Source organism: Erythranthe guttata, chromosome 14, assembly GCF_056151865.1.
Source record: "Erythranthe guttata isolate IM_541 chromosome 14, IM_541, whole genome shotgun sequence".
Taxonomy (NCBI): domain Eukaryota; kingdom Viridiplantae; phylum Streptophyta; class Magnoliopsida; order Lamiales; family Phrymaceae; genus Erythranthe; species Erythranthe guttata.
This window is the reverse complement of record NC_142546.1, coordinates 9,615,104-9,628,424: the sequence shown is the minus strand read 5'-3', so window position 1 is coordinate 9,628,424 and position 13,321 is coordinate 9,615,104. Positions and strand designations below refer to the sequence as shown.

General features: G+C 31.8%; 1 protein-coding gene and 1 non-coding gene across 2 annotated transcripts; both read right to left on the bottom strand.

The window, feature by feature from the left end:
• Positions 1-6,353: 6,353 nt before the first annotated feature.
• LOC105975394 (nicotianamine synthase-like) lies at positions 6,354-7,427 on the bottom strand. The gene has a single exon (XM_088813979.1). The coding sequence runs from the start codon at positions 7,377-7,379 to the stop codon at positions 6,429-6,431; it is 951 nt and encodes a 316-aa protein (XP_088670105.1). The 5' UTR covers positions 7,380-7,427; the 3' UTR covers positions 6,354-6,428.
• Positions 7,428-10,067: 2,640 nt separating this feature from the next.
• Positions 10,068-10,148, bottom strand: TRNAL-AAG (transfer RNA leucine (anticodon AAG)). The gene has a single exon. It is a non-coding gene; the product is annotated as a tRNA-Leu (tRNA).
• Positions 10,149-13,321: the final 3,173 nt, after the last annotated feature.

The following is a 13,321-nucleotide window of genomic DNA, read 5'->3' as shown; positions in this document are numbered from 1 at the left end:
CTTGACTTGACTTGGATATGTAGATAGTTTATGCTCGTATCAAGGAGCCTTGATTTGATTTGATCTTGTAGACATTTTAAACTCATGTCAAGGAGTATTTCATTTTCTTTTGGACATGTAGACCTTTTAAACTCGTGTCAAGGAGGGCTTCATTTGATTTGGACATGTAGACCTTTTAAACTCGTGTCAAGGAGTACTTCATTTGATTTGGTCATGTAGACCTTTTAAACTCGTGTCAAGGATTACTTCATTTGATTTGGACATGTAGACCTTTTAAACTCGTGTCAAGGAGTACTTCATTTGATTTGGACATGTAGACCTTTTAAACTCGTGTCAAGGAGTATTTCATTTTTTTTTGGGACTTGTAGACCTTTTAAACTCGTGTCAAGGAGTGCTTCATTTAATTTGACTTGTCATATTGCATAGGGTGTTGGTTCCTCAAAACACTTGCCCCCATCCTCATGATCTTCTTGTTCTTCTTCAACATGTTCTTCATTGAGATGGTACGGCTTTTGGAATGGTGGTTCTTCAATTTGATTTGCAAGTATGCTCAACTCCATATCATGTGCTCGAGTGGCCAACTCTTCAAAACTTTTAGGTTGAATTACTTGAAGGATATATCGGAGTCCCCATCGCATTCCTTGGATGCACAGTTCAGTAGCTGATGTCTCGGACAATCGATCCTTGCAATTAAGACTCAAATTTCTCCAACGGTTGATGTAGTGGATGACATATTCCTTCTTCCATTGGCGGGAATTGGTGAGCTCAATCATGCTGACTGTTCTTCGAGTGCTGTAAAAGCGGTTGAGAAATTCTTCCTCTAAATGATTCCAACTATCAATGGATTTTGCCCCCAAATCAATGTACCAATCAAACGCGTTGTCTTTGAGCGATCGGACGAATTGCTTGACGAGGTGATCTCCGTACGTCCCGGCATCATTGCAAGTCTCGACGAAGTGTGCCACATGTTGCTTGGGGTTGCCTTTGCCGTCAAATTGTTGAAACTTTCGAGGTATATAGCCCATTGGCATCCTTAGATCATCAATCCTTTGAGTGTATGGCTTGACATAGGTTGATGGAGACTTCGAGCTTCCTTCCAACTTGTCTTTGATGGTTCCACTGATCAGCGTCATCACTTGATCTACATGAATCATCCCTTCTGGAGAAACTTGAAAATCTTGAGCTGGAGCCTTCTCGTTTTCAACTGGCTGTTGCTTTGTGGATGTCTCGACTTCGTCTTGAGCCTCTATCTGATTCTGCACAGCTTGACTAGCATCGGCTTTGTCTATCTTCTTGATCAACTTGGCAATTTGAGAATCTCGTTGTTGAACATGCTTTGTGAGTCTCTCAATAGCCTTGGTCAAACTTGATATTTGCTCTTCCGTAGTTGTAGTGTTTGTTGTCATGACGGATGCCATCTCTGAGTAGCTTGATGTTGAATGAGGCATGGGCTGTGACATCTCCCGTTTTGAGCCTTCCACGTATGCGTTTGTGTTGACAAAAGGTGGTAAGCCTTTCTGAACGGTTTGGGGCGTTGAGCTAGTCTTGGAGGATGCTTCTTCCATAGTTGTAGCGTGTGTTGTCATGACAGATGCCATCTCTGAGTAGCTTGATGTTGAATGAGGCATGGGCTGTGAAATCTCTCGTTTTGAGCCTTCCATGTCTGCGCTTATGTTGACAAGAGGTGGTAAGCCTTTTTGAACGGTTTGGGGCGTCGAGCTAGTCTTGGAGGATGCTTGCGGCTTCTTAGCCATACTCCTTGTAATTAAACCCACACTTGATGAATCCGAAGTAGCAGTCTTCATTGCGAACGTAGAGCAGTCACTGCAACACTTTGAGGATCTTCAAGAGAGAGAAGAGATGAGAGGTAGAGATGTCCCACCGGGCGTGCCAAAATTTGTAACAACAAAATTCTTATCTGCGATTTAGACAAACAAGAAAATACTTGCACAAAGATAATTTATTGAATTAAAATAAAATATTGCGGGTTACAAACTCTAATTCAATCCTCTGATTATTCTCTCAAGAAAAATATATGATTGACTTTGAATTTCGGAGACGAGTCGTTGACTTGATCTTCTCCGGATTTGATTTGGATTTGAATAACGTCTTCTGAGGGTCTTGCGACTTGAATCTCGGATCGAACGCTGAACTTTGACAGATTTTGACTTGAAGATCTTGGAGTTCTTGATGGATTTGGCCCTTCAATCTTCCTTCGATCTTGATTTGATGTTAATAACGTTAATTCGAGGGTTTAGCACCGTAATCTCGAATTAAACGCTTTAACGCCTTGATTTGATGAAGAACACCTTCGATTTGATGAACTCCTTCGATTTGATGAAGAACGCCTTCGATTTGATGAACTCCTTCGATTTGATGAAGAACGCCTTGAATTTGATGAAGAACGACTTGAATATTGTAGAGAGAATTTTCTCCTACGGTTTTTATTCTTCTTGAGTTGTGCTTTGAATTGTGTAGGGAGGGTCCCTATTTATAGTGGTAGAATAAGAGTCATACACAAAGTCTTCTTGATGACGTGGCGCGATTTGATTGGCTCTCTTTAAATTGATATTTATCTCTTATAACTTGGAAGAGAAGAAACAATCCTATTGGTCAATAATTAATTGATAATTATCTCCATGACTTATTTTGCAAGATAAATTATAATCTTGGGATTCAATTTAATATAATATAAATTATATTAAATTTACGTGTCTACAGGCGCTACCCTTGAAACCCCTAAAATTAAGTTCATTCTATAATAATATCCTAAACGCACCACTCTTGAAACAAAAATTATTGTCATTAATTTATTTACATTTTTTAGTGTATATTCGGCCCCGATAATGATATCCTGGCTTATGCACTGATTATTATTATATCATGACCTAATTAATGAAGCATGGCTATAATACTAGCAACTCCAATAGTCACGTCCAAATATATTTTTTGCATTTTTTACACAATTCTAAGAAAAAAATAGAGTTCCAACAACATAATGCAAATATGCAACTTTTTTTTTAATTTTAACTTTGGTTTCTTAAATTTGAGAAACCAATTTTACGATTTAACGAATTGTGTAAACATAAAAAAATGAAAAGTTTACCACAAGGTCCACAACCCATCCCTTTCAACATACATATTGGGGGTTAATATATAATGTACATACAAATTTAGTTGTTCGAAGTAGTTTGGAATATAGTTTATCGAATTTAGCATTTTTATTAACAAATATTATTTGTTATTAATAACAGGGCAAATTACGGACAACCCTCTGAGGTACGGCCAAATTACGAAAGACCCATCTTGTTTGGGTAATTACAGTCACTCCCTCATTTTAAATATTTTTATATAAAAGTTATGTAATTCAATTATTTACCAAACCAAATCATATATTCATTCGGTAAACGGTATGAAATGTTGACGTACCGAAATTTCGGTTGGGTTTACCGATTTAACATCTCTAAAATTACATCTAGAGGGGTATTTTCATAAGATAATACATAGTTGAAGGGGGTGGCTATAATTACCCAAATAGGAGGGGATTTTTGTAATTTGACCATAACTCAGGGATGACCGTAATTTGCCCTAAATAATACTATTATTTTGAGTATTTTTTTAAATGGTCAATACAATACGGTCATTTGAATTTGCTTGTTGAAAAATAGTAGTTAAAACTAAAATTTTGTAAACTAATAAAACATGATTATGGTGTAAAATATATACAATTTGTTTAAGTGTGAGGTTAAAAGTGGTGTTGTATAACATTGTTCACCTTTTATAATACGTTGTTTAACCCATTGTTAGATATGTCCTAACTAGCCAGATTAGGGGTGAGAATGAGCCGAGCTCGCCTCTTTTGTCATGCTCAAGCTCGAGCTCGTCGAGTTCCTTCTTTTTTGGCTCGAGCTCGAGGCCAAGCTCATTTTGTTGTTTTTTTTTCTTTAAATGATTTTTTTAATTATTATTAAAAATTATTTAAAGAAACATTACAAAATAAACAATAAATTGTAATACATATACTTTAATAAAAATAAAAATATTATTTATATTTTATTTTTATTTATTTCTATAATATTTTATATTATTAATTATTTAAATACAAGAAAATATAAAAAATATAAAAATAATAAATAAAGCTCGCGAGCCGGCTCATGAGCTAACGAACAACTAAAAACTGGTTCGAGCTCGACTCGTCATAAAGCTCGAGCTCGAGTCCGAGTTTGAACTTTTTTCGAGCCGGCTCATCGAGCTCAACTCGGCTCGTTTACTACCCCAAAGTCAGATATATGAGCATTTCTTAACACTAATTAGTTTTTGTAGGTCCACCTAATATTTTGAAATTTTTTTTTTCTCCCATAAAATATCGAATTTTGAGTACATTTAACCGAGAACTCCTCCTTCAGTTTTGGTTAATATACTTGAAATTTTGAAAAAACAAATTGTAGCACTTTATGGGTACGTTTACCCGAAATTGCTGAAGGAATTTCAGGTACTCTAAAAATAATGCTTTTTGTTTTTAACAACAAAAAAAATGTTTGTCGATTGTCAAGAGAATATAAGAAATTTATATGGAAAAGTTCACTTTGCATCCCTGAATTATGGGGTGTCGCAAACACACCCCTCAATTATAAAATGTACGAAACAAAATAATCATTAATGACGTACACAAATTAGCTTCTACGTATATAGGTGGTGTTTGCAAAAGCTTTTATAAATAGATTATGAACTTTTTTTTTTGCTCATAATCTATTTTGAAGTGTTTGCAAAATAAACTTTTGCTTTTGTTTCCCTTAAAATAAGCAACTTTAAGCACCCATGACCCTACGTTTTCTATTTAAGGTAAGTTTCCAGCAAATTTGCAAACACCCCAACATTTATAATAAGCATTTAAAATCAACTTAGAGCAACTCCAACCAATTGTTATCAAATGGGGTTATCAAATACTCATTTGATAATCAGGATTATACTTTGATATCTCTATACAACTAGTGAACTTCAACAACAATTATCAAACAAATATATGATAATTTATATATTATCTATTTTTTAATTCATTTTAAGTAACTATACAAACCGATTTTTCTGGTAAACTATCATCAAAATCAATATTCATCAAGTTTTTACCTTTTCAAAACAAGAAAAAAAAAATTATATATACATAGAGATTTTTTTTTCCGTGGAACTTTGTTGAAGCTCTAGAGAAAAAAAAATCTGTTGAGATATTTTTTAAATTTTTTTTCCGGTGGAAATTTGTTGAAGACGTAGGGAATTTAATTTTATTTTGTTGAGATTTTTGCGTAAAGTAAAGAAAACTCAATTCTGTTGAGGTTTTTCTTTTTTCAGGTGCTCCTATTTTTTAGGAGAATATTATTTTTTAGTAGAATATTTGATAACTATTTTTGTAGGATGTATTTTTACTTATGGATGGATGAGTTATCAAAATACAACTCTATTTTAATAATTCCATTGGAGGAGAGAGTTTTTAAATTTGGAAAGTCAAATGGAGGTTAGGGGTTTGATTACCCATTTAATAACCCGTTGGAGTTGCTCTTACATCTATGAGCAATTCCCGGAGTTACATAAATTACTAAATTAGTAACCAAGAGAGTTGCGAAACTGGATATGAAAACGTACAGTCGTTATAGTTTAAACGATCGGTCAATATTTGACGGTTAGTTTTTTGGCTCTTCCTCCAACTTGCGGAGAAATCTCATTTCATTATCCCAATTCCTAACTACAAACAAAAGAGTCATTGTAGAAGATAAACGATAAGTACGGGCCGACATAATATCACATTAGTTTTCATTCTTCAGTTTTACACTGATTTTATATTTGGTCGTCCATGTTCGCAAAAAATTATATTTGGTCCTTCATGTTTTCATAATTTAATATTTTTATTCATTTCCGTCAATTTACCGTTAGTCCGGTCCGTTAAGTCAGTGATAGACACAAACTTGATTTTGTTAGTACTAACAGAAAATTGACAGAAAGGACTAAAAATGTTAGACTTTTCGAAACATAATGGACCAAATGTGTTTTTGCGAAAACGGAAGACCGAATGTGAAATCGGTGAAAACTTGAGTAATGAAAACGGTTTATTTCCCTAAAGAGAAAGGATAAGTAATGACTGAACAAAGCCACACAAATTTTGGAAGCAAGGAAGAATAAAGCACAAACAAATTCATGTAGCATAAGTAAATAAGACATGCATATATAAACCAATACATACCGAACTACAACATAATTGAGAAAGTAAATCAAAACCATAAAAAATAAAATAAAAAATACAACACCGTACGTTTAGATACCTACTTAATTCGATCAAGCTTCTGGCCATGAATTACCAAATATCTTTTTTTTTACACATTATTTAGAGCTTACAATTATATATGATCATGAGAATCTCCGGTTTTCACTCGTTTTAGCTAGCAAAGATAATGGTCACAAGCCAACTCTTCAATCATATTCATCTTGCTCAGAGTATCATCAATATCGAACCCTTGATTAATATTCTCACGGCCACACTCGCCGCTAGTTTCCCGACACTTTCTTGCAACGACAACCGAATTGATGACATCATCGGTCGGATGATAAACCGAGAGAACCTCAAACCCACGTAGACAAGCGGGCCCCACCACCGGATAAAGAAAAGCACGGGCACCCTTTGCGCTCCTCACCACTAGAATAGCTCCATCCGCCATATTCAACGACAAGTGCTCGATCACACGCACCTTCTCATCACTCTCCATCCCCACAAGCGCTGCCAGAAAGACAACCTCGTACTGCCTCAACTCATCGGAACTAGTGCCCATGATATCTTTCGTGTGGAACACCATCCTTTCTGACAAGTCGGGATTCGAACCGACAAGCTTCTCGGCCACGGAGTTTGCGGATCGGTCGATGTCGTAGTTGTGGAAAACAGCGGATTTGAGGTGATGCGTGGCTAAGATGATGGAGGTGAGAGGGAGTGGGCCGGAGCCCACGAAAGCTAAACGGGTCGGGTTCGAATTCGGGTTCAAGTGGCGGGTGAGGAGGTGGTATTCGAGTTGGGAGAGTTTGAGGTAGTTGGAGTAGTAAGGGAATAAGTGGAGGTGGTTGGTTATCGGGTTTTCGAGGGACATTAGGATAGTTGAGTAGTGTTTCTCGAGGAGAGATTCCGCTTTGCCGCAGAGTCGAATGAGGTTGTTTCTGATGCGTTGGATTTTGGTGCAGAGTTTGGTGACGTCGATGGGGTGCGGGGGGGTGCATGTGGTCACGAGCTGCGTGAAGAGAGAGTCGACTTCTTTCGAAGGGCTAAGGTTATCGAGCTTTGAGATTTTGTCGTGCAATTCGCAGATTTTTCGGACAAGAGGATCGATTTCTCTCACGCAAACCATGTTCTCGACAATCTGTATGTATGTATGTTTGCGACATGAGAATAGATGGTGTTAAATAGTAGCCACTCCTAAGTTGCTTTTAATGCCAATTTTGAGGGATGGGACAAAGTTGCATCGGTCATTCATGCATTTGTTTATTCATTGGTTGTAAAATAATTCAAATATTTCAATTCAATTAAATACATTTCCATCGTTCATATTTGGGTAAACTGCATAAAACCCCGTGTGTTATGGAAAATCTGCATCAAATCCCCATGTGGTATTTTTATTGTGTAAAATCTCTCTGTGTTTAATTTTATCTTGTATGGAATTCCCTATTACGTTAAAATTTAACGACGTTTAGTATTGAGGGAATTTCATGCAATGCTTTAGTAACACAAGGGAGTTTGGTGATGTTTTCTTCTAGGGTGATCATTCAGACCGGATGGGCCTATAAAAGACAATAATCGGATTCCACTAACAAATTGACACGTGGACATGTCTCAAATTTATCTTAGCAATATAATAAGACAAGTGAGTTTGCCCATTTAATACAAAACACAAAAACTAATAAAAAATACTAAAAAATAAAACTTTTTCTCCAAAATTATTCAACCAACAATTTCAAATTATGTTCTACAGCAGAAAAAAAAATTGTTTCAAGAGATCTCCATTGTGATATTAATATAATTGAGCACATGTTCAAATTTTAAATATAATGATTAATTTTTTTTGTAATATTTTAATTATGTAGACAAAATGTATTCTCATTTATATATTAAAATTTCATTTAAAAAAATTATATTTCAAGAGATCTCTGATTGTGATATTAATATAATTGAGCACATGTTCAAATCTTAAATATAATGATTAATTTTTTATATATTATTTTAATTAAGTATAATCTTTAGGATAAAATGTACTTTACCCCCGACAAATTTCTCATTTCCGTACTTGACCCCATAAAAATAAAAAACTGGATAATCCCTCTTCAAAATTTTGATTGCACTTTGCCCCATAAGCCAATTTTCGGTGGGCATTGTACAACAAAAATAACATTTTAAAGGGGCAATATGCAACGTAAATAACATATAAAGGGGCAATGTGCAACAAAAATAACATTTTGAAGAGGGACATTCACTTTTAAAAAATTGAGGGGTAAAGTGCGAAAACTAGAAATGTTTAAGGGGTAATGTGCAATTTAATGTAAACTCAAATTAAAAAAAAAACACTAAAAAACACAAAAAATCTTCAAAATTTTGATTGCACTTTGCCCCATAAGCCAATTTTTGGTGGACATTGTACAACAAAAATAACATTTTAAAGGGGCAATATGCAACGAAAATAACATATAAAGGGGCAATGTGCAACAAAAATAACATTTTGAAGAGGGACATTCACTTTTTAAAATTGAGGGGTAAAGTGCGAAATATTATTATTATTATTATTATTAACCATTTTTTGAAATGTTAGTGTTAACCCTAAATTTACAACCACGGTAATTTAATTTAATTTACTTAGATTTAGAGTTTGTTAATTAAATAATCCACGTGGCATAATATGAATGGAATCCGATTATTGTACATAATCAACTCATCCGGTGAGAATTTAAACTCTTTCTTCTATATAAGAGGGATTTATACAAAAGTATTTTATTTATATAAAATTGATTATTTTTTAAATTAAATCAAACACATATATTCAATTGCAACATCAAAAAAAAAAAAAAAAAAAAAAAAAAAAAAAAAAAAACTAAAGGTAGGGATGAAGTTTGTAACAATTTTTTTGAATTTTAGCTCATCTTTGTTTTTTGTTCTCATTTATATATTAAAATTTCATTTTAAAAAAATTATATTTCAAGAGATCTCCGATTGTGATATTAATATAATTGAGCACATGTTCAAATTTTAAATATAATGATTAATTTTTTTTGTAATATTTTAATTAAGTAGACAAAATGTATTCTCATTTATATATTAAAATTTCATTTAAAAAAATTATATTTCAAGAGATCTCTGATTGTAATATTAATTTAATTGAGCACATGTTCAAATCTTAAATATAATGATTAACTTTTTATATATTATTTTAATTAAGTATAATCTTTAGGATAAAATGTACTTTGCCCCCTACAAATTTCTCATTTCCGTACTTTCCCACATAAAAATAAATAACTGGATAATCCCTCTTCAAAATTTTGATTGCACTTTGCCCCATAAGCCAATTTTTGGTGGGCATTGTACAACAAAAATAACATTTTTAAGGGGCAATATGCAACGAAAATAACATATAAAGGGGCAATGTGCAACAAAAATAACATTTTGAAGAGGGACATTCACTTTTTAAAATTGAGGGGTAAAGTGCGAAAACTAGAAATGTTTAAGGGGTAATGTGCAATTTAATGTAAACTCAAATTAAAAAAAAAACACTAAAAAACTCTCAAAATTTTCAAAATTTTGATTGCACTTTGCCCCATAAGCCAATTTTTGGTGGACATTGTACAACAAAAATAACATTTTAAAGGGGCAATATGCAACGAAAATAACATATAAAGGGGCAATGTGCAATAAAAATAACATTTTGAAGAGGGACATTCACTTTTTAAGATTGAGGGGTAAAGTGCGAAAATTAGAAATGTTTAAGGGGTGATGTGCAATTTAATGTAAAATCAATTTTTTTAAAAAGCACTAAAAAACACTTAAAAAATAATGTTGACAGTGGGATTCGAACCCACGCCCTTTCGGACCAGAACCTTAATCTGGCGCCTTAGACCAACTCGGCCATATCAACTTGCTGACTATAAATGCAGTATATGTGTATATATTGGGTAATCAATACACAGACGTTTCTTTTAATAATAAAAAATATAAATTTCATAAAATATTAAAATTGTTATATTAATTTGAATTCGAATTGTCAAACATCAGTATATAAATATACTATAAATATACTATATTTCCAAGTAATTAAAATAAATACAAATTAATATGATATCAAAATATATGGATGTTTGACTTTTAATTGATTGATAAAATATGATTAATATAATATATATTTGTTTTCATTTCCATGTATGTTGATAAAGTGATTGATTGCTAGATTCAATTGAATTATTAGTGATTTGTTCAAAAACACAATAGGATATAAAAAATGTTAAAGAAAAGCCTATTTAATTTTTAATGTAATAATATCAAATTTTATAAAATTTTCAAATATAATTTATTCAACTTTTATTTGGATATTCCAAAATGTTCGAAACAAAAAAATTGACTGTATTTTTTAAATTATTCAAATACTCTAAAATTTTTATAAATTATTCAAATGTATATTCAAAATTCAAACTTATTTAACATAATTTATTAAATTATAAATTTAAATAAAATAATACAAAATTTGTTGAACCAAATTCAATTTCTTGTAAACAAAATTTACGCCATCAACAAACTTAAAGCATTACAATTTCCGATTGGCAATTTTTGTATATTTGTTGCATATCCTATAATGTTTTAATAATATTTTCTTTCTATTACAAATGTAATTTGCAGTTTTCTATTTTTATTTGCAAATTTATTTTATTATTTCAAATGGTTTTTGCAAATTGTATTTTGCATTTTGATGCTGAATTCAACTTAATTTGTTGTTACAAATTGGAAAAGTATAATAATTTGGTACATAAAATAACGGAATATTAAAAAATAATGTAAAAAAAATGCAAGTAAATGTATGTGACGAAATCCCACAAAAAATGTATATTCATATATTACAAACTATTTACTGTTTGTTGAATCAAAATTATTTACAAAATACAAACATAAATTATAAAGTCGCTATAAATAACAAATAAAAACAAAATTGAGAGAGAGAGAGAGAGAGAGAGAGAGAGAGAGAGAGAGAGAGAGAGAGAGTTAGAGAGGGAGAGCGGAGAGAATAGTGAGATCTGAGATGAGAGAGGAGAGATAGAAAGAGGAATGTGAGACAAAGAGGAGAGAGAGTGATTTGTAGGATTTGTTTTTTCATCTTACGTAAATAACTGTTTACATATAAAACAATTACTAGTTTAAGGGTATTTATGTCTAGGAACTTTTAACTTTATATATATATATATATATGTATATATATATATATTTTTTTTTTTTTTGTCAAGAGACCTACACTTATACTCATCTAACAACCAGGATCTCTATCTATGTAAGTACAAAATAAGGGTGTCTAGTTAATTTTCCTAAAAAATAATGCAAATTGTATAGTGTATTGCAATCAGTATTCTAAAAATGGGCCGAGGCGGCCGATTAATCGATCTTCGAGGCGGAAACGGTCCCAAACCTTGACGATTTTAGTGTAAAGGTTTGAACCCGTGAGGCGATTTTAGGCGGTTTGAGGCGGGTTGAGGCGGTCCGAGGCATTCATATCTTTAAGGCGGGTTAAACCCCGGTGCAAAAAATCGGTCAAAAATTGTTTTTTTTTTCTCTTTTTTTTTAATAAAAGTTGGAATTTTAATTTTGAAAAAAATGAGTTTATGCTTTATGCTTTATTTTATTTATGTTAATTGTTATTGTTAAAGAACCTGATGATGTACGCCAAGAATGTTGAAAAATAAATTAAAATTAAAAAAAAAATTGCATTTTTATTTATATTTTATAAGAATATTTATGTATTATGATCTTATTGTTATTAAACTTTTATTATGTTATTAGGATATTTACATGATGGAGATATAACTATGTTTAAATATCTCTTTATATATGTTTTGAGTATTTATAAATAATATCTAGAAATATATTATATTAGATTTTAAAAATCGATTTATTTCCGATTTATCACCGATTAATCACCGTCGCACCAATTAATCATGAGTCGGTGCCTAACCACCTCCTACTCGATTACCGTATTTAACAACCTTGACTGCAATACAACTTAAATCAGCCATATATAATATCTCTTTATCCCTGCATTTAAGTCTATCTTTGTGTGTGTTCAATAATAGAAGTATGAGAGAAAAAAAAAATGTGGAGATAATTAATACCTATAACTTTACTTACGTTAAATATACGAGAACTTATTAGACATAAAAAGTATACAAAGTGATCAAGCAAACAAGAAATATGTAGTGTTCAACTATCATTGCATCTTCTCTTTGAAAATGTATAATTTGATATGTTTATAACTTTGTAATTTACAATTATATATATATATTATATATATATATATATATATATATATATATATATATATATATATATATATATATATATATATATATATATATATATATATATATATATTCTCAGTGACGAATCCAGAAATTCTGCCAATAATATATAAATATATAAAAATAAAAGACATGTACAAAGACGATAAAAGTGTATCTTTCTTACATACAAATATAAAGTTTTAGAATATATTTCGCCGTGGTCCTATTTCTTGAAACAAATTCATCACCTCATCAATACTAACATCTTTTATAAATATTTCTCAGTGAACTATACAAAACACCATTTAACATTTGATTGCGTAGCTTTGATTTAACGATTTTCAGTGCAGAAAAATTCTTTCAACTGAAGCGGTTGCAACCGACAAAACATAGTGAAAACTTCAATAACAAGTATACCAATAGATAAGTCACATTCTTTATCTTAGCAACCAAGTTCTCAACAAGCGTACTAGCACCCACCATATTTCAGAAGTCTTGATCACTTCTAACATCCCTATAATTTTTCAGTTGATTCTGAAGAGTGATAAGACCATTATCATCAAACTCATCATCATAAAATTTAGTTAATTTCACCAAAGTCTTTCTATCAAATGCAAAGAATGTGTTACATGGATCAAAACATACTATCCGACTAAATAACTCCGTATTAGTATTGTGAAACGGTCATTGAATTCTGAAAGTTGAACTATCACTTTATAAAGATCTGATAATTATTTAAGTTTGTAATTTTCGTACCTCTCCACGATACTTT